This window comes from Drosophila busckii, chromosome 3R (genome assembly GCF_011750605.1).
Source record: "Drosophila busckii strain San Diego stock center, stock number 13000-0081.31 chromosome 3R, ASM1175060v1, whole genome shotgun sequence".
Taxonomy (NCBI): Eukaryota; Metazoa; Arthropoda; class Insecta; order Diptera; family Drosophilidae; genus Drosophila; species Drosophila busckii.
The window spans coordinates 20101580-20124947 of record NC_046607.1 but is presented as its reverse complement, the minus strand read 5'-3'; the positions used below and the strand labels follow the sequence as shown (position 1 = coordinate 20124947).

Below are 23368 nucleotides of genomic sequence, written 5' to 3'. Positions count from 1 at the left end.
AATTTTGAAGGGCTTTTTTTGATTAATAATATTTTTGCAGGTTTGTATAACTTTACTTCAGCTTATTGGAAGTATATCTTAAACTTTATAAATCTACACTTTGGGAACTATTGCTTATATTTGTATTTGTTTAAAAATGAAATACAATAATTCACAGATTTTACAGAGATTATTTCCCTTAGCTTAATTCTCGTGCAAAAAAATTTAATTTAAATCTTGAGTTTTACTTTTCGTTTTAAAATCAAAGTCAAGCTGCGTTTTCACTGCAATTAATTGACGGCTTTAGCTCATATATATATTGATGTAAAGCTTATTAAATTTTATAACAAAAAAGCATAAAATGTTTAAGAACTTTTATATTTATATCAAAAGTTTGCTAACAAAAATGTTCAAATAAAGCAGTCCATGGAAATTTTTAGTTCTAACTACTGAACTGCTCAGTGCTAAGCTAAAATAATAACAAAAATATTTAAGCTAAAAACACGCACACAAAAATCATTTTTAAATTTACACATTTACACATATTTTTAAACAAAATGAGTCGTTATGCTGTTAATCGCGAAGCAAAGAAGTCGTTGGGCTGGAGCAGCATGCGCGTGGACAAGGATGCGCAGGATTTGATACGCGGTGTGCTTGACAAGTTGAGCCTGGAGGAGCAAGTGGAGGTGCGACGCAACAGCGAAGAGCTGCGCGAGACTTTGGTGAGTCTGTGGCGCGAGAATTGCAAGCACTTGGATTTGCAGGCGCTGCAGTCGCAGCTGCTGGATCAGTCGCTTAAGCAGTTTATGCGCCGCATGCGGCGACATTTTCGCAGCGTCAGTTTGCAAGGCGCGCAGCTGCAGGAGCAGCTCAATTTGCTGGATCGCTGTGGCATTAAGGAGCTGCCGAATGTGCGACAATGTTGCATTGCCTGGAGCAGCAGCAATCGAGCGCTGAGCAATGTTACGCAATGGCCGCTGCATGCGCTGCCCAAGCTGCTGAGCCGACTGCGCAGTCTGGAGCTGGAGCTGCCGCTGCAAGTGAAGTTTGTAGAGCAATTCACTGAGCTCAAGCATCTGACGCTGCATGCGAGTGTGAATGAGCATATACTTGGCTCTATATTCACTGGTTGCAAGTGCTTGACACGCTTGAAACTGCTGGGCGAGCAGTATGAGAGCATTGCAGGCATTGCAGACTGCAAGCAGCTGCGTCAGCTAACGCTGCCTGTGGCAAGTTTCAATGCGAGCAGCGCATTTGAAATACTCGAGCTGCCGCAGTTGCAAGCTTTGGAGCTGCTGCTGACCAAAGCTGATGCTGAGGCTATAATGGCGGCTGCTACGCTGGTGTTGCAGCAACGCGCGCAGCAACTTGAGTACTTGCAACTGAATGCGCAGCGCATGCAGCAGGCAGCAGATTGGCTGCCACAGCTGCAGCTGCGGCGCTGCAAGCAGCTTGAAACGCTTGCGCTGCTCAATTGCCAATTCGCTGCTGCCAATCTGCATGAGCTGTACTTGCCACACTACTGCAGCTCGGCCATGTTCAGTCACTGCCAGGATATGCAGGACGAACAGCTGCTGGACTTTGTGCGCAGCAGCGCGCAGCTTACGCAGCTGCATCTAATCAACTGCAGTCAACTCACAGGTCAACTGCTCTACGATCTTTACAAGCTGCGCGCCAGCAAACTCTGCGAGCTGTCGCCGCTTTGCTTGCATCTACGCGATTGTCCCAACATTGAGGCAGAGTTCCAGCTTAATGTAAGTCACCGAAATTCCAATCGCTTTGCTCTCTCAGCTTTGTTTTGCTTGCAGTTCTTGACGCAGTCGGTGGTGCAATTGTCGGCGGCGCCACTGGAGCAGGATCAGTCGACGCAGCAGCAGCAGCACATGCAGTTCTGCTTCTTCACACAGCCAAGCGTAGCTGCCAAGTCACAGACCAAGTTATAGTTATAAATGCTTTTAGCTTTGCACTGTCATGTAAACTCAAGTATTTGCTTTCTACGCTCTCAACTTGTTGCTAATTGGCCGCCCGCCATGTGCCTGTGGCGATTTGTCAATGCGTCTGCCACGCATGCGCCGAATGCCACACCATGTGGCATACTCTAGCGTATTTCAAATTCGCTCAGCAGCGGCAGCAGCAGCAACTTTTCTGTTTCTAGCTTGTTAACAGCCGCAAATTTTGTCGTTTGTCGTTTGGTTTTGCTTTTTGTTGCTTTTGGGCGGCCGTTTTGTCAGTTTTGCTGGAATGCACAACAAATTTGTGAACATGCCACAATTTACGGCATACACACACGTGTGCATGTGTGTGTGTGTGTGGGCCACCCATTGTTATAATTATTGGGCGCCCATACGCAAGTGACAATTTTAGTTTGACTGGCATTTTTGGAGCAACATGCAACATGTGCAGCAACAGTTGTGGCAAGCTCTAAGCTTGCTACGCTGGCATAGCTAAAGCTGCTATATATTTCCTTAAGTCTTAAGCAGTCAACTTCATAGAAAGCTGAGTCTTCATTTAATTGCTGAGCAGCTTGCTAATTACCTTAATCAAAGAACAGCGCATTTCTTTTAAAATTCGGATTTTTGTCATAATTATTTATTTTAATGCAAAGCCGGAGCAAGTTTTTAAAAATAAACTTGACATAATTTTATTGCTTAAGCTTTAGCTACATCAAATTTTAATCATCGTCATAATCTTCTTGGAAAGCTTACAACTAATTTAACATATGAATCTTTATTAATTTAGGTTTCATACTATGAAATTTAAACTAACAAAGCCTATTTTTATTGCTTTTAGTTTTTATTAGCTGACTAATGTAATCTTATCTAATCTGTCATCAGCTATAATTTCATCAAATCTTAGTTAATACGCTAGCGATCTTTGCTTATGTAAGTTTTATTCTTGTCTATAATTTTTATATATTTAACCCACTGCTAAACATAATCTTGAGCTCTTAATCTCATTAGCTAGTTCAAATTTTTAATGCCCAAAAAAATGTTTCTCATTTCAAAACTGCAAATAACTTTGCCGCTCATCAAACTTTGACTCTGTATCTTGACTTGGTGCCCTACTCCATAAAGCTGCAGCTTCAATGTTGCTGCCCCAAATGCAGTATTTGATTATTAAATCGATGTGTTGCTGTTGCAGCTTTTGCACTAATTCGTTTTCACACTTTTCATGCTGCAGACAGGCCGCTGCCATAGCCGCAGGCAACTTGGAGCCTAATTTCATGCACTCCAGCTCCAGCTCCAGCTCTAGCCTGGCCAGGCGTTCAGTAGTCTTTGGCATGGTCTAATATTTATATTTGCCCTGCATTTCTTGCGCCGATGCAAGCGATTTGATAAGCAAATGGAAATGCAGCAGCGGCGGCGGCGGCGGCGGCAGGAGTTGAGCAGACAACGGCGGCGAAAGGTGCGAATAAATAATTTGCAGTAGCGCGGCCACCACCAAGCTGCAGTTGCAGTTGCAAGCGGCAAGCAGCAGACAAATATTTTATTGCGAATTTGCTGATATCGTGCGACAGGCGGTGGCAGCAGTTGGGGTCTGGGGGCTCTGTCTATGGCTGTTTTGCATATGAAATTTATTTTATTGAATATATAGATCGTGCTATAAGCAGCGAAAGGGGCAGCCGTATGCAAATGCAAATGGCAGCGAACTACTTGAACCACCCTCGCCTTGCGTCTCTTTCTTGCGTCTCATTCTGTGCTCGTCTAATTGCCATGACGCCATCGATGCAGCCCAGCGGGCGTTGAATTATTAATTGCCATTGATTTGCATTGAAAGATTTTCATAGACGTGGCTTCATTAATGCGCTTGGGTCACAAATAGTTGCTGCTGCTGCTGGTTGCTGTTGTTGTTGGCCAAGTGTAAACATAATAATCAAATGCTGCATTATAGCTACATGTACTATATATTTATATTTATATATAGTATGGTGCGCCTATATATTTATTTATATGTTAGCAAGCCAAGCGCTTGGCTAAAATGGCCGCTGGTCATAGCGGCCTACAATTGACACCTGAGCAACAGTTGCTGTTGCAGCAGCAGCAGCAGCAACAACCACAACAGCAGCAGCTGTAATTGTTATTTATGCACTTGCATTTAACTGTAATAGCATGGGGCCAGCCATGCCCCCTGGTGTTTGGGGCGTGCAAACTGTAGTAAGTATTTTTTGTTAGCCTCAGCGATTACACAAGAGTTTAGCACTCTTAATTATGATCGTGTGCATATATCGAAGTTTGTAGACATTCCAGCTAAAGTGCAAATAATAATAAGCTAAGCACACACGACTGCTAAATACACTTTAAATACATTTTTATAAGCCACCATTTGGTTTTACTTTTTAATGTAATTCAAAGTGTAGCAGCAATTCGTCTTAGCTGCATTCTCCACACTTTAAAGTGAAGCACACGCGCTTAAGTTCATCCTCAGCTGCTGCTGCTGCAGTTTGCTGATGACAAAGTTGCTGGCATTGAGTTAAGTTGAATTAAGTTTAAGATGAGTTGAGTTGACTACTGTGCTGCGGCTTTGACTGCGGGCTCTGTGTTGATCCCTGGAATTTAACCTGGCCAAAGGCAAAGCAGGCAAAAGCACTTACAGTGCTAAAGCGCTATATGCCTGTCAAAATTGCAACAGCAGCAGCAACAGTTGCCGCTGCCGCCACCGCAAATCACAACAGCAACAGTTGCTAAATAAAGAAGCAAGCCACAAAGCAGATGCATGCGTTGTGGCTAAATGAATTAACCCTTTTACTTTGCACACACACACACAGACACACACATACGAATGCAGCTAAGAACAACAACAACTGATTTGTTATATTGCCAAGTGTGGGTTCTGTGCGCTTTTGGCCATTAACTTAGCCAACAGCAAAAAATCTTAGTAAGCTTAAGTTGCAAATGCTTTTGAAGCCCGCATTGCTAACTTGGCTTATTTGCTAAGCTAACTTGCTTTTGTTTTATTCAACGTGCATTTATTTTTTAGCTATTTTTTCGCTTGGGTGTATATTTAAATACAAATGCTTACCGCTTACCACTTGAGCTAAAGTTGAAGCTGAAGGAGCAGCCAGTGAAGGAGAATTTGCGCGTAAATTCGTTGCGGTCTCGGCGTGTTGCGCGTCATCAACATAATCGCCGTCAACAGGCCGTCAACAACATCAAAACTGCCAGGCAAAATGTTGCTACTGTTTACAACGGCGGAAACACAGACAGCAGCAGCAGCCAACAACAACAACAAGCAGCGTAAGCGCAAGAGCGACAGCAACCACATTGGCAACGGTGCAAATGTGAAGTGTTGTTGCTGCTTTTTTGCTTCTTTGCCTTTTATGATGAGCAAAGCACTTTCAACTGCCAGCCAGACGGTTAGTCACAATGAATGCAACAAACGTTGTTGGCCACGTTGGCCAGAGCTTTGCTTAACAAAAGCTTTAAGACAATATGCATTTTCAAATTATGCTTAGAGCTAGCAACGAGTATTTGGCATTCTAAATTGTTTATAGTGCACACACAAGTTTTAAAATATTTTAGAAACATTTTGGTGCAAAAGAATTTGAGCTAAAGCATTAAGCCAAAGCAATTACAGAGATTGCCAATTATAAAGAATTCTGAATTGTCAAGCATGAAATATATTTTCAACTAAATAAAATAAAACAAAAAAATAGATACAAGTTGCTTAATAAAATTTAAAATTTTGTTTATACAAAGCTTATTATATTTTACAATATATTAATGCAATTGTTCTTACTTATGTCTGTTTCTATTTCTCTTTATAAACTTAAGCTGCTTTTTATATTGCCAATTGCTCATATCTATTTACATACAGTAAACTTCCAGCATCAATTACACTTAGAAAACAGAATCACACTAATAAATAAGCAACAAAATAAACTGTATAGAAAGCTGTAGGAACTGTAGTTAATTTGCAATAAAATGCGTCCAGTCTTTTATATATTTACAATAACCGAAGTGGTGCTCACATTGGTAATCATACACTACAACATGATGGGATTCTACTCGCAGCCCATAGATCGCCTGCCAATTCACACGCAGGCAAGAATGCTGTTCTATACTATATCGACCTATGTATTTTGCATACTGGCCTCCTTCGATGCCATCAACATGTGCACGGGACAGAAGACATTGCTAATCATGTCCATACTGCGCACTTTCTTTGGCGCCGTAATGTTGTTGATAATATCGCTGATGACGCTGGAGGATGCTGAGGGCGAGTATCATTTGTTTCACATGATAGCGGAGACGAATCCGATAGGACCGGAGAAGCCAGTGCATCCGTTTTTTCTCTATCAACGTGGCCAAGCGTTCTGGGCGCTTGCCTGCAGCATGTTGCATATGTTGCACTCACTTACGGGCCTGGATGTGCTGCTTTCGAATCCGTATGCTAAGAACGATGACGACGAAGTTGTCTACGAGTATAAGGACTTTGAGCCAGTGCGTCTGTACCTGCTGGGTGAAAGCACACATGAGTATTTGTGGCGCTATCGCTGGTTTCGCAGTCTCTGCCAGGATGAAACAATAGCTATTTGAAAACAACAACAAGTAATTTGGGTAGTGTGCAGCAAATTTATCGAATGAAATCAAATCAATTTGGTTGGACGCTCGCGCTGACGTCAGTTGACGCACATGGCAAGAGCAACAGTTAACAGTTGCAAATATGACGACAATGTGCCGCAGATAAGCAGCTGCCAGTATCAAAAACCCCACACCAATGCCCAACACCCGGCAACGGCAGCTGAGAACCTACCCAACCAAAAAGCCAAAGCGCCTGCGCTGCACCAAATAAAAAATCAATAAATTATGGACTTGCTGCTGCAAAATAGACAGTCAAGAGCAAGGCAAAGCGTTGGCCCTGCCAGTGTCACACACACATACACACATACACAGGCAAAGAGAGAGAGAGCAAAGCTTTTGCTCTGAACTTACTATCATTCATAAAAACTGCGCGTTCACTTTCCTTAGCCTTACTCAAGGCTATTTTTAACGCAAACCAGCACCGGCCGGAAATTTTCGCATGTCGTCTAACTTTTTGCTAGAAAAGCGAGAAATATATAAATGCACATAAATTAAAAAACTTTTTATTCAACATTTTATGCGCTAGAAGTTTTCTTTAAGCAAAATCTTAAAGCGTTTGCAAATTGCATATTACGTATACGCACAGGCTTTAATGGCAGATTTGTCTGCTGCTTGCAAATCTGCTGCTGCTCTTATCTAATAAAGTTTCTTCTATTTACATATGCCAGCTACATTTCATTATTAAATGCTCGTTGTGCAACTTAATCATACAAGTTTATTTAACCACAAAATATTGTCGCAATAAAAAAAACTTTTGCAATTCCAACTGGGCAAAAAACTCGTGCAAAAAATCAATATAGACGCCGTATGCCAAAGCTAAAGCGTTGCGCGGCCTTGAAAGCCTTGAAAAGCAAAAAGCAGTCGCTGGGGCGGGGTAAACAGATTCAAGCCCGAATCATTCATGAAAAACCCAAAGGCATTTTATGAATGAAAGCCTAGCGCAAATTCGATGATCGAAATTCCCAGCAGTGCCCCTGTTTGTGGACTTTTCGGTGAGCATGCGCCCTGCTCTGTGCACTACCCCGTCAAAATGAAACACTGACGTAACTACGCTCAAGGTCAGCGTAGAATTTCATTCATAAAACCGTAACGCCTAAAGGCGCGGCGCATGTATGGCGGCAAATTGAATGTAATTGAGTGTAGCTATAGCTATATGTGTGTGTGTGCTGTTCTGCACACGCGCCAGCTTGCCCGAGGGGGTGGTCATGGAAGTTTTTGAGGTCTGCATTTCGCGAGTGAAAGGCACGTTATTTGCAGCTTGTTGATTTTTCTACGCGTGTAAACACAAAGCCCATTTTTTTTTTTTGAATTTCTTTCTGACATAGCATATTTATTAGCTAGGTGGCTGCCATTACGCAAAAGAGTAAATCAAGCCGTGGCGTCCCACGTTTGCCAAAGACACTGTAAATTGAAAATAGCCGCTGCCGTGACTCATGATTCCTATGTGGGCTCGATTCCAAGAACTTGTTAAGTAGTTCAAAGGTTATACGTTAGTCTAACGCAAAGTTATTGTCATTATAATTTGCCACTAACACAAAATGCTGCTCTTGCAAAAACTGTTGCCTACCTTGCAGCGCACTAAAGCTTTTACGCTTTGATTGAACCACCCCTTGTATTTTATTTTCATTCATTGCCTGCTCGAACTTGCAGTTGACTTCTCTTGACTGCTGCTCGCCTGATACTTGTTAAAGCGGTAAAAAAAAATAGTAAAGCATTTTGCTTAGCTACGTTGCACTTTAACATTTAAAATTTAATGAGAGAATTTAATAATTTAATAAACTTGCCATAACTTCAATTTCCGCCAGCCAAAAGTAAATTCATTTCACATAATACAAATTTATACACGTATATTTAAATTCATTCGTTTACAGTATGTGTGTGAAATCAACGTCACAAAAACTACAATTACATAAATAAATACAAAACCATTTTCCATGCCATGCAAACTAAGCGGAGAGCTTCTAATGCCACTGGACGCAAATGAAAGTTATATTTAGACCAAGTTGCAGCTGCGACTACGTGCCATTGCCACTGCCAGCGCCCATGGGCTTATCACTCAGACTCTGTGTGCCAATGAAAGGCTCTGATTCGGAACGTTTATGCGTGCGCTTGGGCAGTCCACCGCTCTTGTAGCGCTCCTGCAATGCCTTGGCGCTGAGTTCGCCGCCGCCAGCAGAGTTGCCTGCCTCGCTCAGCTGCAGCAAATCCGGTTCGCTGCGTGCCAGCTCCTCATCCTGATACATATCTTGTGCATTGGAAGTTGCATTTACATTGGTCACTTGCTCATTAAGGCACACATCATCGAGATCGACATCGCTGTTGGAAAATAGCGCCGTGGCGCCGAGTTCTAAAGATTTTGTGACATCCAGCTCTTGCTCGCTTGCGGCTTTCTTAGGCGTTGACGTGGATGTGGCTCTGGAAAAGTTTAGACTTTGCTCCAAAGGCGAGGCAATTGTGGTTTTGGCAGCAGCCGCAAGATTGCTGCTATTTATGTTATTGTTGTTGTTGTTCAAATGTGTGGTTGCAGTTGTGTTGCTTGAGAAAGGCATATTGGTCATGCTGCTGGGCGTTGAGCTGTTGCGCTCCGTTTGATGCTCCTTCATTAGCTTACACGCCTTGCCCAAGGCACAGATGGTCAAGCAAATGCGCAAGCCCAAGGCAAAGAGATAGGCCAGCAGAAACAGCAGCCAGGCAGCTAGATTATCAAATGATACCGCTGTATATATTGCCTTGATGAGCACCACCGCTAGCGGAAATGGTATAAAGCCCATGCGACGCGCCACCAAGTCCGAATGATCCGAAAATGCATGCTTCTGTCTAGTCTGCGTCATATCGTAGGCCAGGCTTGTTGTATACTCGCGATAGATGCTTTCGGGCAGCTCATTGAATCTTGTTATAAACGCATGCTTCACCCAATCGATGAGTATTTCGGTGAAGAGCACGGCAAAGCAATCCGGCAACATGACGCAGAATTGTGTAAAGCACCAGTCAAACTCCTTCATGGTCTGTATCATAACAATAAACAGCAGCACGGATAAATGGAAGCGTTCACGCACATCGCTGCAGGTCAATTGGAATAGATTGTTCTTGTCAAACTTTTTAAACACCGAACCCTTGAGCTCGACAAAGTTGTTGGATATCATTATAGTGAGCAAGCCTTTGTTCTTGGAGTTGACAGCAACATTAAGGCAGGTGGCCTGTAGTAACAAAATGATTGTTGAATATGTTGCTATATTTGAGTTTAATACTTACCTGAAACATTATAAGCCCACTGTGCAATAGCACGTAGATAAGCGTAAAGAGTACGTGAGTGAGCACGCCAAAGTGTTCACGCTTGGAATTCTTTGGCTCTGTTGCTGTCCAAAAAAGTGCATCGATGGTATCCTGTCCAAAAGCGGATAGCAGACGATCGCCCACCTCCAGCATATTATAAAATATATAGAGTTTAATAATAGATTGCGATTTGATTATATGATAAACACGATTGGTGTCCACCAGCAGCATTATCAATGTTACTGTTATCCAAATGGCACCCTTGAGCAGATCACAGATCTCTGCTGGTGAAAGCAAGCGTTGTCCACTGCTGCGCAAGCGACAAATGCGTGCCACTGTGCGCGTTATCAGCGACCAAACAGCGAGCACAAAGCGCACCGGCAAAAATGTGTGTATATATAGAAAGGAATCGGCGCACTGCATTATGCCGTAGACCATAAAGCGTTCCAGATCGCGCGGTATGCGCATAAAACTGTAGATCTTTTGACGGCGCGCCGAGTAGCGCTCTTCATCGTGCTCCAGCATATAGCCACGAGTGAGCTCCACTTTGAAGAAATCATAAAACGTACTGGACTCTGAGCCGGCTAGAAACGTAGTTTAATTAGGTATAAAGTTCACTCCAATTAGTAATAACAAGTTTAAGCACGTACTATTTGGTAGACGCTGCTGTGTTGCTGTCGCTGTGGCTGATGTTGTTGTTGGTGTTGATGCAACGGCAACGTCATCCTGCACTGTTGCCTGTTTTGCTTTGCTTTTGTGTAGTTTAATAGAATCTTCATTATGTACCTCCTCAATGCGACTGGTATTGGCACTGAGATCACCGCGAAATCGCAGTTGTCTTTTATTATGTGTATTAAGCATTTAAAATATTTTTTATATCTATTCTGCGCTATCTTATAGTTCTTATACCAGCTAATTGTATTTTGTTTTGCTACGCAGTTTCGTTTTATCGAGCAAAGTATTGTAAGTATTGCGTACACTGTCATCCATGAAAAAAAAGCAACAACCTGCTTAATCAAAATTGTATTTAAAACGTTAAAGTAACTTCAGCAGCTTATCTGATAATAAATAAATATTTTAAGAATTGCTCAGCTACACTTTAAACAGTATTTACGTTATTTAATTTTTAAAATTAAATTCCCTCGCGTTTTTATTAAGCATCTGGCAACGTTGGTACTGTTTTGCATCACTGTCAACAACCCTATCGCAAAGAAATTGTAAACGAAAAAGAATTTGCTTATTTTCTAAAAGTTATCTGCGAATAAAATGAGCAGTTCAGTAGAATTAAGCTCCTACCGCGATCAGCACTTTAAGGTAAGCCAAACTCATTGTTTTTAAATTCGAAGAATGTTTTATTTACATTGCATCTTTTATAGGGTTCGCGCTCAGAGCAAGAAAGATCTCTACGCGACTCCTGTACACTCTATGTGGGCAATTTATCCTTTTACACCACTGAGGAGCAAATACACGAATTATTCGGACGCTGCGGCGATGTTCGCATAATTATAATGGGCTTAGATAAATATAAAAAGACGCCATGTGGCTTCTGCTTTGTGGAGTACTATACACGCGACGAGGCTGAAGCCGCCATGAGGTTAATCCGCAGTAAAGACAAGCACCATAGAAAATGCTAATTTTGTATTAATTCCAGATTTGTAAATGGCACACGACTAGACGATAGACTGATACGTGTGGATTGGGATGCAGGCTTTATTGAGGGGCGCCAGTATGGACGCGGTAAAACTGGCGGCCAGGTGCGCGATGAATATCGCACAGACTATGATGCCGGTCGAGGTGGTTATGGCAAGTTGCTATCGCAAAAGATTGCACCTAATACCGATAACCGTTAGGAGATAATTAAAACTAAGTCCAATAGATTTTAAAATTTAGTTTTTCATTTTCTAATTTCATATATTGTATGTACTACATATAGGCATTTTCCAAATATATAATTGAAAATCTGATATCTGGCACTAATTAACATGCGATTGTGCTGCTAAAAGCAATTCAAGTTGTTTATAGGGAAGCCTACTTCTTGCCAATGTTGTTGGCCAGCGAGCAACTGAGTCCAGTGCCATCAGGCTCCACATTTAGCTCCTTGACCTCGCCATTTTCTATGACCATGGAGAAGCGCTTAGAACGCACACCGCCCAGCGGTGGAAGATCAAGGCTTACATCTAAAGCCTTAGCAAAGGCAGCAGCTGGATCAGCAAGCATGCGCACCTTGCCGCCAGCGCCGTGTTCCTTGCCCCAGGCAGACATCACAAATGGATCGTTGACGGAGACGCAAACGATTTCATCCACTCCCTGCTCAGCTTTCAAAGCATCTGCAGTGCTAACATAACCAGGCAAGTGCGTCTGAAAGTTAAATTTTTAGTCTCGAATTGTAGATTGCATTAAATTTTTTTAGCAAGCTCACCTTTGAGCAGCCTGGTGTGAAGGCACCGGGTACACCGAAAATTATCACCTTCTTGCCATTTACAAGCTCGGCAGAGTTGATTTTATTGGCAGGCGAATCCTCGAAAAGATCGACTGATGGAAGTTTATCTCCAACCTGACATTGAAAATGTATATTTAATTGATTCAAAATCAATATTTAGTAACGCGCTTGAACTTATGTAATTTCTACGTCTAATTCTACACAATTTAAGTTATGCAGCTATTCTGGGGTGAGCGGAACCTACCTTAACCATGGCTCCAAGTGTCCGGGAAAATGATCGCACGTTTGGAAGCGTTGATGCAAAATTTACAACTCCTCTTAGAAAATTGCACGACTGCATTTCTGATAATCACCTCAGCTGTTTTAAATGGCCGCCTAGCAGAGCTGCCAATTTAGCCTTAGCCGGCAAAAATTTGACTAAAAATCTAGCTAGTAAATAAAAACCATAAATAAATAAATTGTACTACATAATGGATTGGTTTGAAAATAATATTTATTTTATCAAAATGTCGGTTATTTTTAAGTATACATACATATAAACATCAGCTATTCATCACTTATCCCAAAATATAACTAGTTTTAGTTATGGACAGTTTGCACAGCACTGACAAGAAAAATAACAAACACGTCTTAAATTTGTCTTTTTTACTACAATTATGCTTTTTGAAACAATCAATACATGCGGGCTATGGATTACAAGGATATGGCATTAAAATATTCTAAAGCGTGCTGTCGGCAAACCGCTCCAAATCGTCTAAGCTCTGCTCTTTGAGTTTGGCCTCAAAGTCTGTCATGAATTCGTTTGTCAGCCGTTCTGATTGTGCTTCATTGTAGTATTTGCGGAACGCGCGATGGATGCAGTCGCGCAGACCAGGTTTCATGACGATTAGATTTAGTTTTGTGCCATCTTTGATGCTAGGATATGATTCAATTGTCTGTTCATTGTTAAGCGGGCGTCCCAGAAGCAATAGTTTCTGATTTGTAATTGGTATCTGGAGAGCGGCATCTATTTGTTCCTTTACCTCCAGAATTGTGGTTTTGGGAGACACCTGGAAAATTTGTATATTAAACTATGTGCTTGACACTGACTTCTTGCCAACTTACCTCTAAGGTGCAGTCCTTGCCCTTGAGCACCTTTATAGTAATTTTCATTGTTGAACTGTTTTATTTTTACAACTAAATTATTTTTATAAACAATATTAAAATTTTACTTTAGCGTTGCCACCTGCAGATTGACAATGTTGTCAGTTCGTCGATAGACGAGTTCACAGGGACCAGTTCACAGTTCATTGTAGCCAGTTCACGTGGATGCAGTCTGGCAGCTCTATTTCCATTTAGCTGCGACGTTGCGTGAACAAAATATTTTGCATTAATAGTTATTTATAATATAACTAAACCGTTGATTCAGTGTGTCTTTGACAAAAAGGTGAAACAAAAAACCCGCTACTGATAACAATTCGTGTTGCTGCAATACAGCAGCTTATTTAATCGTCGAGTGTGTTGTGCTACCATTTTACGTAAAAAGCCAAAGAAACAACAAATCAGCAAAAAATTTGATGTTAAATCGCAGTAAAGACAAATTTAACAAGTTCTTGCAGCTACTGGCGGTAATTAAAAGACTTTCAAGGGCGACACCTCCTCCCATTTGCTCCAAAAGCATTACCCCTTTGACATTCACATTTGTAATTTTTTTCTGGTTTTTTTTTGCACATCTATTATTGTTTGGCTGACTTTGGTGCAACTATTAATTATGCATAGTACACATTCATTTATTTTTGTACACTTGCCTATCACCACCCACCCTTCCTTACCGAGCCAGAGCTGCCCGATCTAAGGTGACTTATCACATATATATTGCTATATGAAATGTGATTCGTTTAATTTTTCATACAAACTGGCGCTTGTTTCAAATCTAAACAATATTTGTGTGTAAATACATAGAGCCCAGCCCCATTACGCTTGCCCTTGTACTCTCTCTCTCTCTCACTCTCTCTGCCCCCCTTCTCAATAACAGCAACAACAATTGCTGTCTTTGCACTTATATATGTATGTACGTTCGTTCGCATGGGCAGTGAGATGAATTCCGAGTCTGGCAACTCTGATCGACGGCCATTTGCTTCGCAACTTGTTGCTTTTCCGTCTGTATGGTGTTTTCGGTTTATTTTTTATTCTTGTATAGTTTCGTGTGTTTCCAATTGTGCAAAAGCCGTAGATTACAAATCGTGTGTGAGTTAAACGAATTTTATATAAATGCAATCAGCTGTTAAAGCTGAAAAGTATATAAATTTTAGTGTGGTAAACACATACAAACACATACACAAATGTATGTACGTACTTATGAACTGATCAAGTGCAATTCTTGTGCCGTTTAGAACCGGATTTGTGTGCGTGTGTGTGAGCAAGTTGTAGCCATCGCATGGCATTAATTTGTGACAACTCCAACTTTGTTTCCAGCTTCAGCTCCCAGTGCGCACTTAGCGGTTTTCTTTTGCCCAACTCCCGCTCTTCTTCTCTAACTCTATAATCATATTGTATGTGTGTGCGTGTGTGTCTGTGCGCGTGTGTTCGCTGAAACTGCTGCATGATTTTCTTTATATTTGATTTGTTAATGTTACGTTAATGTTCTCTTCACAAACTCTCACAGCGGTGTTGTTTGATTTGTCATCTACAAATTAACTAAACAAGAGATAATTTTGCAAAAACAAAATTGTCTTGCTGGTGTGTGGTTGTCACTGGTGGCCTGGGTAAGCATAAAACAAAGTGACAGAAGAAGAAGCAAGAGCAGCTAAGCAACAATCAAATATACGGCTATTAGATAAAGCTGAAAGCGTATTATGGATAACGACGCGTCAGAACCAGCAACATCAGCAGCGGCAGCGGCGCCGACGACGACGTCTACGCCGGCAGCAGCAGAGCCCAACACGTCAGCGTCATCTAAAAACGAAACGGGCAGCACACATATTAACCATAATAACAACAAACTCACAGCAGCCACTAACGGTATCAAAGAGAATAACAGTAACTTTAGTACAGCGGCAGCAGCAGCAACAACAACAACAACGCCTGGTGCTGCTGTTGCTGCATCACCAACAACACCAATTGTAGTAACCAGCGGCATGGTTGTCACTCCAATCAAAAGCGAGGTGAGTAATAAATGTTGCCATAGTTCATGCATAGTCTATAACTATATACTATATGCATCTATTGTTAGTTTAGCATACAAATACAAATTAAATTTAAATAAAGCTTGCCTGCCGCCCCTAGCAAGCACTCTGGCTGCAACCTTAGTGCACCCAATGTGCAAAGCACTATGGGGCAATTACTCCACTATTTCTGGCATTAATACTCCAAAGAAATACTTGATAGATAGATTGATATGTTAGCTTAGTCAGTCAAGTTCAAGTGTCTTTCAAAGCGATTTTTGCCAGAAAGAGTAGTTTTGTCCCCATAGTGCCTAGTGCTTGTACATAAATACCACAGTTAAATACTATATCTAATCTTATCATCAGCCCAATGTGTTTCCGAAAAATAAAGCCAATGATTGATTCCAAGTAGATTTTAAATTTATGTCTTTTAAACCCCACACACCAGCAACAAAGCTATGTAAAATAAAAAACCGACCTAGTAATGCACAAGCATGCAAATCTACATATATGTATGTATGTATTTGTGTGTAATATTAACATAACCATTGTTGGCATTACTAAAAACAAGACTACCACACCCACAGGCGTCAGCGCGTCTTAAGCGACAAGGATTTGCACAGAGCAAGGTAACCCAAGGCTAACAACCAGCTTTTAATAGGGCTCTCCCAAACGTTTTTTTGCTACGAAACTTGTTTGGCAATTTGTTTTTGATTTTTTGGTCAGCAATATAGTCCCCCTGCAAATTGACGCAAATTCAAACTGCAAAGTGAACTAACAGCTGTTTTGTATTGACTTGCAGGCTAACAAGACAGACAAGGACAGCACACCACCGCGCGATGCACCGCCACCCACAGCGATTACCAAGGGCTTGAATCTGAGCACCACACCGCTGGTGCGCAAGGAGAAGCGTCAGAGCAGCACACGCTATAATGTATCCAAAAATTGTGAACTAACAGCGCTCAGTCCGCTCAATGAAAGTGAGTAAAAAACCCATGAATAATCTTGGGCAAACAAACAAACAAAAAATATGAAATACAATGCAACAAAATGTGTGTGTGTGTATTTGAGTTTTATATGTTTTGTGTTTTCTTTTGCCGCTCAGCTGTCTGTCGTTTGATTTTATTGTACATTATTTATATTGAGGCAAGTTCGTTAAGGTCAAGTGAGCCCAAGTCTATAATATTTTGCAGGGTTGGCAACACTAAAAAGAAGAAAAAAAGAAACTAATAAGGAAACACTCGAACACTCGAACACTCTACACACACCCCCACTGACGCACGCTTTAAACAGTTTCAAAAGCTTTGGAGAGCGCCGCGCTTACGCTCACGCTCACGCTCACTGTCTCATGCGCTCTCTCATAAACACACACGCGCGCATCAATTCGCTTGATTTGTTGTTATTTTTCTGTTTTATAGCCAAGTTATTTAGCTAATTATTTATATGTTTCGTCATTGGCATTCAAATTGCCGCCTATTTAGCTTTTTGGCCTTTCAGGCCTCATTCACTTGTCAAAGTTGTCGCTACTCTTGTGTTCGTTGTTGTTATTGTAAGCTCTCCCCACCTGACGCAGGCACTTGTGCTGCGCTCTCGCTCGCTCTCTCTCTCTCTTTCTCTTGCTCTTTGCGCTGCCTTAAGCCATATTGATTTTTCCTGAACGTGTTGCTGGAAGTGCCATCAGTTGAGACGGCACTTTTTGCTGCAACACAACTAAAACAAAAAAATTAGTTAAAAATTCAATTTAAATGTGTCCTAAAAAATTGTTTTAATTATCTTAAATTAACAACAGTTAGTTATTTTCGCCATTAGTTGTCAAAGTTTTTGTGTATAGCGAATCCAGACCTTACAAAGAAACCGGTTTTTGTGCCCAGCTAGAATTATAGATATTTCTGTAAGTGTTTACAACAATAGATTATACATATATACAAGCTACAATACATACATTTATGCATATAGACTTATAAAACTAATGACATCGCTTAGAATATCTATATTTCGCTTTGAACTTCAGTTTGTCATTTTCATTTCCAGCTCATTTATCACATACACATACATATACATACATCACATCTACATATGCGTAAATCATAATGTTCTTATATTGCAATTCCCATTACAGGTTACCATATAGACATACAAAAAAAAATACAAAACTATATTAACCTTGCCTAGTGTGTTGCCTTTTCTGTATTTAGTTGTGTGTTTTGTTAGCGCAATTAGCCAGAGTGCACTGTATGTTAATTTCAAGCAAAATGCATGGCAATTAAACCAAGTGCTTCACTAATGAAATGGTCATCAGTGCTATGTTGCTGACGGCTAACCAACACATCGGGGCCAACCAACAACAGCAGCAGCAGCAGCAGCAACAACAAGAGCAGCAAGCAGCCAACAACAACAGCAGCGGCAACACTGCAACGCAACAACAGCAGCAGCAACAAGCGCAACAGCAGCCACAAGCAGATTCACATTCAGTAGCCGCAGCTGCTGGATATTATGCGCTTGGGGGCATACGCCTACCCAAGTCACCCTCGTTTCATAGCGGCTTAGATCTGCTGGCGGACGACGATAACCCGACGTCAGCAACGGCGTCAACAGCTTCAAGCGATAGCAACAGATTTAAATTCAGCAGCGTGGAGGAACTCAAGGCAAAGTTCGAGCAGCAGGCACGCAAGATGCCGCTGTCTCCGCCAGAGGCAAATGCAGCAAATGCCCCAACAGCAGCAGCTGCAGCCGCCGCATCATCATCACCATCCTCTTCCTCAACCAGTTCGGTTTCCTCATCTGCCTCAGCGCTGTCATCGCTCTCACAGGCAGGCTCATCCTCGCTTGCTTCGGCAGCGGCCAATTCATCAGCATCCTCCTCAGCGGCCACCTACGGCGGTGGTGCGCAGTCGGCAGCTGCAGCGCTCATTGCCTGCTCCTCACCATTTGGCTCGCAATCCTCAACATCATCCATGTCGCTGTCCAGCAGCCAAGCGGCCACAGGCACAGCCACAGCCTCATCGACAGCCAAGAGCGTGGCTACAACTCTGGCCAGCGGTGGCAGCAGCTTGGTTTCAACATTGGCTCAACATTTTTCCGCTGCTAGCAGCAGCACCGCCAGCAATCTGTTAAATACAGCTGTGGCAGCCACTACAGGCAGCGGCAGCGCCAGCACTAGCAACAAGGTTTGCCAGCAACATACATATGCACACATATATACATACACACACGCATACATACAGACAGTTCCACAGTTCACAGTTATTAAAAGCTGTTGGCACATAACTGAATGAAATTCTCTGCTCTCTGCTCATTTCATAAAATCAAAATCACGTCACCTCAACTCAACTCATGCAACAGTCACCCGTAAGCGCCGCTGCAGCCATTAAAAGTATATTGAATGCCACCAAAAGTGTCGGCAACAGCAGCAGCAGCAGCAACAATAGTGAAGTTGCCATCAGCGAGGAGCAGCAGCAGCCGCCGCCGCAACGCTCGACAGTGGCACAGAATTTGGTTGGCGGCATTAGCATTACTTTGGGCATTGGCCAACGTAATGGCACAGCAACGGCAACGGCAACAACCGGAGCTATTGTTGCCACAACAAGCGCCGCAAGCGGCTTATCCCCATTGCGTCAAAATGGCGACGTGCCACAAATCTGTCACAATTTGGCGTCACCGCAGACGCTGCAACAGTTGACAGGCAGTCCAGGACGAGCTCGCGATCGGAATCTGTTTCATTCATCGGCGCATGTTGAAACAAAATCGTTGGCCTTGCCACCACTGCGAGGTTGCTGCTTAGCTAAAAATTTACCTGAATGTTTTTTATCAGTTTTTGTACTTTCGCTTGCTTCTCGTTTCCTTTTACTTTTTATACAACTTGTGCAGTGTTGTTTATTCGTTGTTGTCAAACAATTTTAGTACAATTTGTAGCACACTTTAGTTACCAAACTACTTGTTTCTAAGCTAGTCTATGCGGCTTAACTAATTTATATATTATGCTTGTTTTATAGAAACACCTGCGCCCGAACGTGAGGAGCTATTTCTGCAAAAGCTGCGACAATGTTGCACATTGTTCGATTTCTCGGAGCCGCTAAGCGATCTAAAATGGAAGGAAGTCAAGCGTGCTGCATTGCACGAAATGGTCGAGTATCTATCCAATCAAAACGGCGTTATTACAGAGGTTATTTATCCAGAGGCCATCAATATGGTAAGCGCAACAACACTAAAGCAATTTATAAGCCATAACTAATTGTTTTTTCCCACTCTGTAGTTCTCTGTAAATCTATTTCGCACCTTGCCGCCATCTTCAAACCCCAATGGCGCTGAATTTGATCCAGAGGAAGATGAGCCCACTTTGGAATCATCTTGGCCACATTTACAATTGGTCTATGAGCTGTTTTTACGCTTCCTCGAATCACCAGATTTTCAGCCAAATATTGCTAAGCGTTTTATCGATCATCAGTTTGTGCTACAATTGCTGGACTTGTTCGATTCAGAGGATCCACGTGAGCGTGATTTTCTAAAGACTGTGCTGCATCGCATCTATGGCAAATTTTTAGGCTTGAGAGCATTTATACGCAAGCAAATTAATAATGTGTTTTATCGGTAAGTAGAAAGCGCAGTTTATAAAAATCAAAGTTAATTAAATTTATTTATTTAGGTTCATTTATGAAACGGAGCATCATAATGGCATTGCTGAACTGCTTGAGATTTTGGGCAGCATTATAAATGGTTTCGCTTTGCCGCTTAAGGAGGAGCATAAGCAATTTTTACTTAAGGTATTGCTACCATTGCACAAAGCCAAGAGCCTCTCTGTCTATCATCCGCAACTAACCTACTGTGTGGTGCAGTTCCTTGAAAAGGATCCCAGTTTGTCAGAGGCTGTTATCAAGTAAGTGCATAGACTTTTAGCTGCTTAGCAATGCAACTCACATTTTGCTTACAGAAGCCTTTTGAAGTTTTGGCCAAAAACGCATAGTCCCAAGGAAGTCATGTTTTTGAATGAGCTGGAGGAGCTGCTGGACGTTATTGAGCCGGCTGAGTTTCAAAAGGTTATAGTGCCGCTATTCCGTCAGATTTCAAAGTGTGTGTCGTCGCCACATTTTCAAGTGGCCGAGCGTGCGCTTTACTATTGGAACAATGAGTACATCATGTCGCTAATGGCCGACAACTCGCAGGTCATACTGCCCATTATGTTCCCAGCGCTGAATCGTAATTCGAAAACGCATTGGAACAAGACCATACATGGGCTCATCTACAATGCGCTTAAGCTGTTTATGGAAATGAATCAGCGGCTGTTTGATGAATGCAGCAGAAATTATAAGCAAGAGAAGCAACTGTAAGTGCAATTGCAATTGTTGTTCTTAAGCAATTAATAATTATTATGTTATATTTTTTAGTGAACGCGAGAAGTTTTTACAGCGCGTGGAGCTATGGCAACAGGTAGAGAGTTTGGCTAAAAGCAATCCAGAATGGTCAAAGACGCGACGCTTTAGCGATTATGATAGTCAAATGTTGTACGATCAATACAGTGAGAATTGTGATCTTACCTATGATAAGTTTGATCAACAGTCGAGGCCGCAAGCGCCGCCAAAGCAACAGCAACAACAACAACAGTCAAACCAGGAGCCCAGAGAGGTGAGACAAGCACTAGCCACATTAACCACACTGCATAATTACTAACTAAACACACACACAACCAGACACCTATACAGTTGTAATATATGCATGTGTGTCTGACACAGTCAAACAAACAGACTTAACACTAAAACACAAATGTTTGATGCCTGTTACAAACAAAATAATATTAATAATAATAAAAACAAAAACACACTCATGTCAGTTAATATAATATAAATATACTATATATGTTTCTTTAACTGTATGCTCTTTGTATATATATAATTTACTGTTATGTGTATTTATTAATTATTGGCTACTCGTCTACTATTTTAACTTGACACTTTCAATACTAGCAATGTTAGTCTACAACTAAATGTTAGTGTACTTATTAAAACAAATATTAGCGCCTTATATCTGCATTTCTAATCAACAAATCATATCAAATATCATATCAACAAATCTGCTGCAATATATAATAAACCAAAGGCATCGATTGTTTAAAAGGATCTTTGAAACGTAGAGCAGTTGCAGTTGGAATATCTTATAGACTGTCTTTAGTTCAACATTGTTCAAATATTTAGCATGGGCTTGCTCAAATCATTCGCAATCAAACGTAATTAGTTGGGTCTCTCACTATATATATTTCTATTGCTAACATTCATTTTCAAAACTCTGCGGTAAACTATTAATCTACGTGTTGTACACATACAATTAATTGCTTTTGCTAATTGTGTGTATTATGTGTATGTATAATATATATATATATATGTAAACACCCATGCACAAATCGTTATCATGCGATTGCATCTCTCCAATGACGCACACATGTATATGTAGTAGTCGCTCTGGTTGCATAAAACGGGGGTGGGAGAGAGCGAGCGAGTGAGAGCGAGCTCGTGCGTAGAGGATTGTCGTCAACGAATCTAAATGCTATCACGTTTGCATCACGTTACCAATTACCCCACACAGATACGAGGTGAACGTAACAAGGACAAGCCGCTGATGAGACGAAAATCAGATTTGCCCACAGACAGTGGCACAGTGCGCGCCCTATTCGAGCATAAGCGACCCGATGAATACCTGACAACGCCGCCTCCAGATGCGCAAAACTGTTAGGAGTCCTGCGTCATTCGCCTGCTGCTGCTACTGCTGCTACTCACAACCCCCTTTCTAGCCTGTAGCTAGTCCTCAAACGCTGGCGTTGAACACACACACACACACCCACACACAATCCCACTCGGCTGAGTTTCTTTACGAAAAACAATTTAAAATATGTTCTAATTCTAGTAGTTGATTGTAATTTAGTATAAGGGGGCTTGGATTGATGACCTTGCTAAGAGATGTTTGGCTGATAAGACGGCGTCGTGGTGCTTTTTATGGGCAATAACAACAACAACAACAACACTTGCAGAAAAACACAATTTTCAATTTAGTTTTTATTCATATATACAATATACAAAACATATAATACTTACAAATAAATAAAACAAATCAATAAAGAGTAAAAACAAAACTCCTCCACATCAAATGCTTTTAAGTTTGCATGCGCCAAATAAACACAACAAAAGCTTTGATTATGTGTATTATTTAAACTTTTCTTTATTGCATGCAGCTGCTATTGGTTGAAAGATAAAAAATATGTAAAAACAGCTATTGTATTAATATGCCAAAATTATGCTCTTACCATTTCAGTGAATGCCACAAAATATATTTAATTTGTGAATTGTCTATCATTGAAACCGAATAGCTTAATCCGTATGCGAGCAAACGTTATATACATATTTGTATATTATACAAAACAAAATACACAGCGTTCTTTTATGGAATACCAAAAGCCAAGCATTATAAACATAAATGTATACATATATATATTTATATTTATTCAAGCTAGCATTGCTGACTTTTGAAAGCTTGCACTACATTTACATTTCCAGCAAATAGTTTATTTTGAGTGGAGAGCAGTTAAACAATAAAAGACTCGTACTGAATTGTTTAGGTATGTAGGAAGAGAAAGGATATTGAGCTTTGAAAATACAACAAAATGCAGCTTAAAATAAAACAACAAGTCAGCTTTTTTTAAACAATAATAAATCTTATAAACCATAGCCCCAGTTCTCTTCAAATAGATTTGCTTGTGTACGTAAAATTATTTGGTGTCTCCGATAATAATACCCAATATGTATTGTAAGTTGTTAACAAATATTTACAGATACAATATATTATATATATATATATATATATGTTTATTGAATGTGTATTTTTATATGTATATATGTATCGTATATTCAAACTAGGCTAAGGCCAAGGCCACGAGACGACATTGTCCATGGTAGACAAAGTATATTTAT

The 23368-nt window shown here is 41.1% G+C and overlaps 7 protein-coding genes across 13 annotated transcripts; 4 read left to right on the top strand and 3 right to left on the bottom strand.

Annotated features, from left to right (window-relative positions):
* The first annotated feature begins 454 nt into the window (after positions 1 to 454).
* Positions 455 to 1957, top strand: LOC108602248. The gene is made up of 2 exons (XM_017990298.1): positions 455 to 1733; positions 1788 to 1957. Exons 1-2 carry the CDS (start codon positions 537 to 539, stop codon positions 1920 to 1922), a joined length of 1332 nt encoding a protein of 443 aa, XP_017845787.1. The 5' UTR covers positions 455 to 536; the 3' UTR covers positions 1923 to 1957.
* Positions 1958 to 5831: 3874 nt separating this feature from the next.
* On the top strand, positions 5832 to 7040 carry LOC108602430. The gene has a single exon (XM_017990548.1). The coding sequence runs from the start codon at positions 5901 to 5903 to the stop codon at positions 6513 to 6515; it is 615 nt and encodes a 204-aa protein (XP_017846037.1). The 5' UTR covers positions 5832 to 5900; the 3' UTR covers positions 6516 to 7040.
* A 1368-nt stretch (positions 7041 to 8408) lies between these two features.
* LOC108601941 (protein TAPT1 homolog) lies at positions 8409 to 10742 on the bottom strand. The gene is made up of 3 exons (XM_017989921.1): positions 10484 to 10742; positions 9813 to 10417; positions 8409 to 9757 (listed from the first exon to the last, which is right to left on the bottom strand). Exons 1-3 carry the CDS (start codon positions 10692 to 10694, stop codon positions 8576 to 8578), a joined length of 1998 nt encoding a protein of 665 aa, XP_017845410.1. The 5' UTR covers positions 10695 to 10742; the 3' UTR covers positions 8409 to 8575.
* A 241-nt stretch (positions 10743 to 10983) lies between these two features.
* Positions 10984 to 11705, top strand: LOC108603251 (nuclear cap-binding protein subunit 2). Its single transcript, XM_017991890.1, has 3 exons — positions 10984 to 11147; positions 11210 to 11427; positions 11485 to 11705. Exons 1-3 carry the CDS (start codon positions 11100 to 11102, stop codon positions 11681 to 11683), a joined length of 465 nt encoding a protein of 154 aa, XP_017847379.1. The 5' UTR covers positions 10984 to 11099; the 3' UTR covers positions 11684 to 11705.
* Positions 11706 to 11718: 13 nt separating this feature from the next.
* Positions 11719 to 12647, bottom strand: LOC108603250 (peroxiredoxin-5, mitochondrial). Its single transcript, XM_017991888.1, has 3 exons — positions 12518 to 12647; positions 12253 to 12387; positions 11719 to 12191 (listed from the first exon to the last, which is right to left on the bottom strand). Exons 1-3 carry the CDS (start codon positions 12611 to 12613, stop codon positions 11862 to 11864), a joined length of 561 nt encoding a protein of 186 aa, XP_017847377.1. The 5' UTR covers positions 12614 to 12647; the 3' UTR covers positions 11719 to 11861.
* Positions 12648 to 12903: 256 nt separating this feature from the next.
* Positions 12904 to 13493, bottom strand: LOC108603252 (ubiquitin-like protein 4A). Its single transcript, XM_017991891.1, has 2 exons — positions 13378 to 13493; positions 12904 to 13322 (listed from the first exon to the last, which is right to left on the bottom strand). The coding sequence occupies exons 1-2, from the start codon at positions 13423 to 13425 to the stop codon at positions 12993 to 12995; spliced, it is 378 nt and encodes a 125-aa protein (XP_017847380.1). The 5' UTR covers positions 13426 to 13493; the 3' UTR covers positions 12904 to 12992.
* A 131-nt stretch (positions 13494 to 13624) lies between these two features.
* On the top strand, positions 13625 to 23205 carry LOC108603248 (serine/threonine-protein phosphatase 2A 56 kDa regulatory subunit gamma isoform). Of its 7 annotated transcripts, none has more exons than XM_017991881.1 (9): positions 13625 to 13699; positions 14918 to 15416; positions 16219 to 16396; positions 19409 to 19605; positions 19669 to 20003; positions 20059 to 20289; positions 20344 to 20736; positions 20798 to 21035; positions 21990 to 22476. In XM_017991881.1, exons 2-9 carry the CDS (start codon positions 15108 to 15110, stop codon positions 22134 to 22136), a joined length of 2028 nt encoding a protein of 675 aa, XP_017847370.1. In that variant the 5' UTR covers positions 13625 to 13699; positions 14918 to 15107; the 3' UTR covers positions 22137 to 22476. The 7 variants fall into 7 exon arrangements, with proteins under 7 accessions (XP_017847370.1, XP_017847375.1, XP_017847371.1 ...); XM_017991882.1 differs by lacking the exon at positions 13625 to 13699 and having other exon boundaries at positions 14918 to 15017; positions 15089 to 15416; XM_017991886.1 differs by lacking the exon at positions 14918 to 15416 and having other exon boundaries at positions 13644 to 13880.
* Positions 23206 to 23368: the final 163 nt, after the last annotated feature.

Bases quoted from the DNA above. Each gene is read 5' to 3' on its own strand.
- LOC108602248 (XM_017990298.1), top strand. From the start codon at position 537: ATGAGTCGTTATGCTGTTAATCGCGAAGCAAAGAAGTCGTTGGGCTGG. The intron at 1,734-1,787 runs GTAAGTCACCGA...TTTTGCTTGCAG, and splicing joins AGGCAGAGTTCCAGCTTAAT to TTCTTGACGCAGTCGGTGGT.
- LOC108602430 (XM_017990548.1), top strand. From the start codon at position 5,901: ATGCGTCCAGTCTTTTATATATTTACAATAACCGAAGTGGTGCTCACA.
- LOC108601941 (XM_017989921.1), bottom strand. From the start codon at position 10,694: ATGCTTAATACACATAATAAAAGACAACTGCGATTTCGCGGTGATCTC. The intron at 10,418-10,483 runs GTACGTGCTTAA...CTACGTTTCTAG, and splicing joins ACAGCAGCGTCTACCAAATA to CCGGCTCAGAGTCCAGTACG. The intron at 9,758-9,812 runs GTAAGTATTAAA...TTGTTACTACAG, and splicing joins GTGGGCTTATAATGTTTCAG to GCCACCTGCCTTAATGTTGC.
- LOC108603251 (XM_017991890.1), top strand. From the start codon at position 11,100: ATGAGCAGTTCAGTAGAATTAAGCTCCTACCGCGATCAGCACTTTAAG. The intron at 11,148-11,209 runs GTAAGCCAAACT...CATCTTTTATAG, and splicing joins ACCGCGATCAGCACTTTAAG to GGTTCGCGCTCAGAGCAAGA. The intron at 11,428-11,484 runs GTTAATCCGCAG...TATTAATTCCAG, and splicing joins GAGGCTGAAGCCGCCATGAG to ATTTGTAAATGGCACACGAC.
- LOC108603250 (XM_017991888.1), bottom strand. From the start codon at position 12,613: ATGCAGTCGTGCAATTTTCTAAGAGGAGTTGTAAATTTTGCATCAACG. The intron at 12,388-12,517 runs GTAGGTTCCGCT...TTTCAATGTCAG, and splicing joins CACTTGGAGCCATGGTTAAG to GTTGGAGATAAACTTCCATC. The intron at 12,192-12,252 runs GTGAGCTTGCTA...TTTAACTTTCAG, and splicing joins TCACACCAGGCTGCTCAAAG to ACGCACTTGCCTGGTTATGT.
- LOC108603252 (XM_017991891.1), bottom strand. From the start codon at position 13,425: ATGAAAATTACTATAAAGGTGCTCAAGGGCAAGGACTGCACCTTAGAG. The intron at 13,323-13,377 runs GTAAGTTGGCAA...CAAATTTTCCAG, and splicing joins GCAAGGACTGCACCTTAGAG to GTGTCTCCCAAAACCACAAT.
- LOC108603248 (XM_017991887.1), top strand. From the start codon at position 17,705: ATGGTCATCAGTGCTATGTTGCTGACGGCTAACCAACACATCGGGGCC. The intron at 18,644-18,758 runs GTTCCACAGTTC...CTCATGCAACAG, and splicing joins CACACGCATACATACAGACA to TCACCCGTAAGCGCCGCTGC. The intron at 19,606-19,668 runs GTAAGCGCAACA...CCCACTCTGTAG, and splicing joins ATCCAGAGGCCATCAATATG to TTCTCTGTAAATCTATTTCG.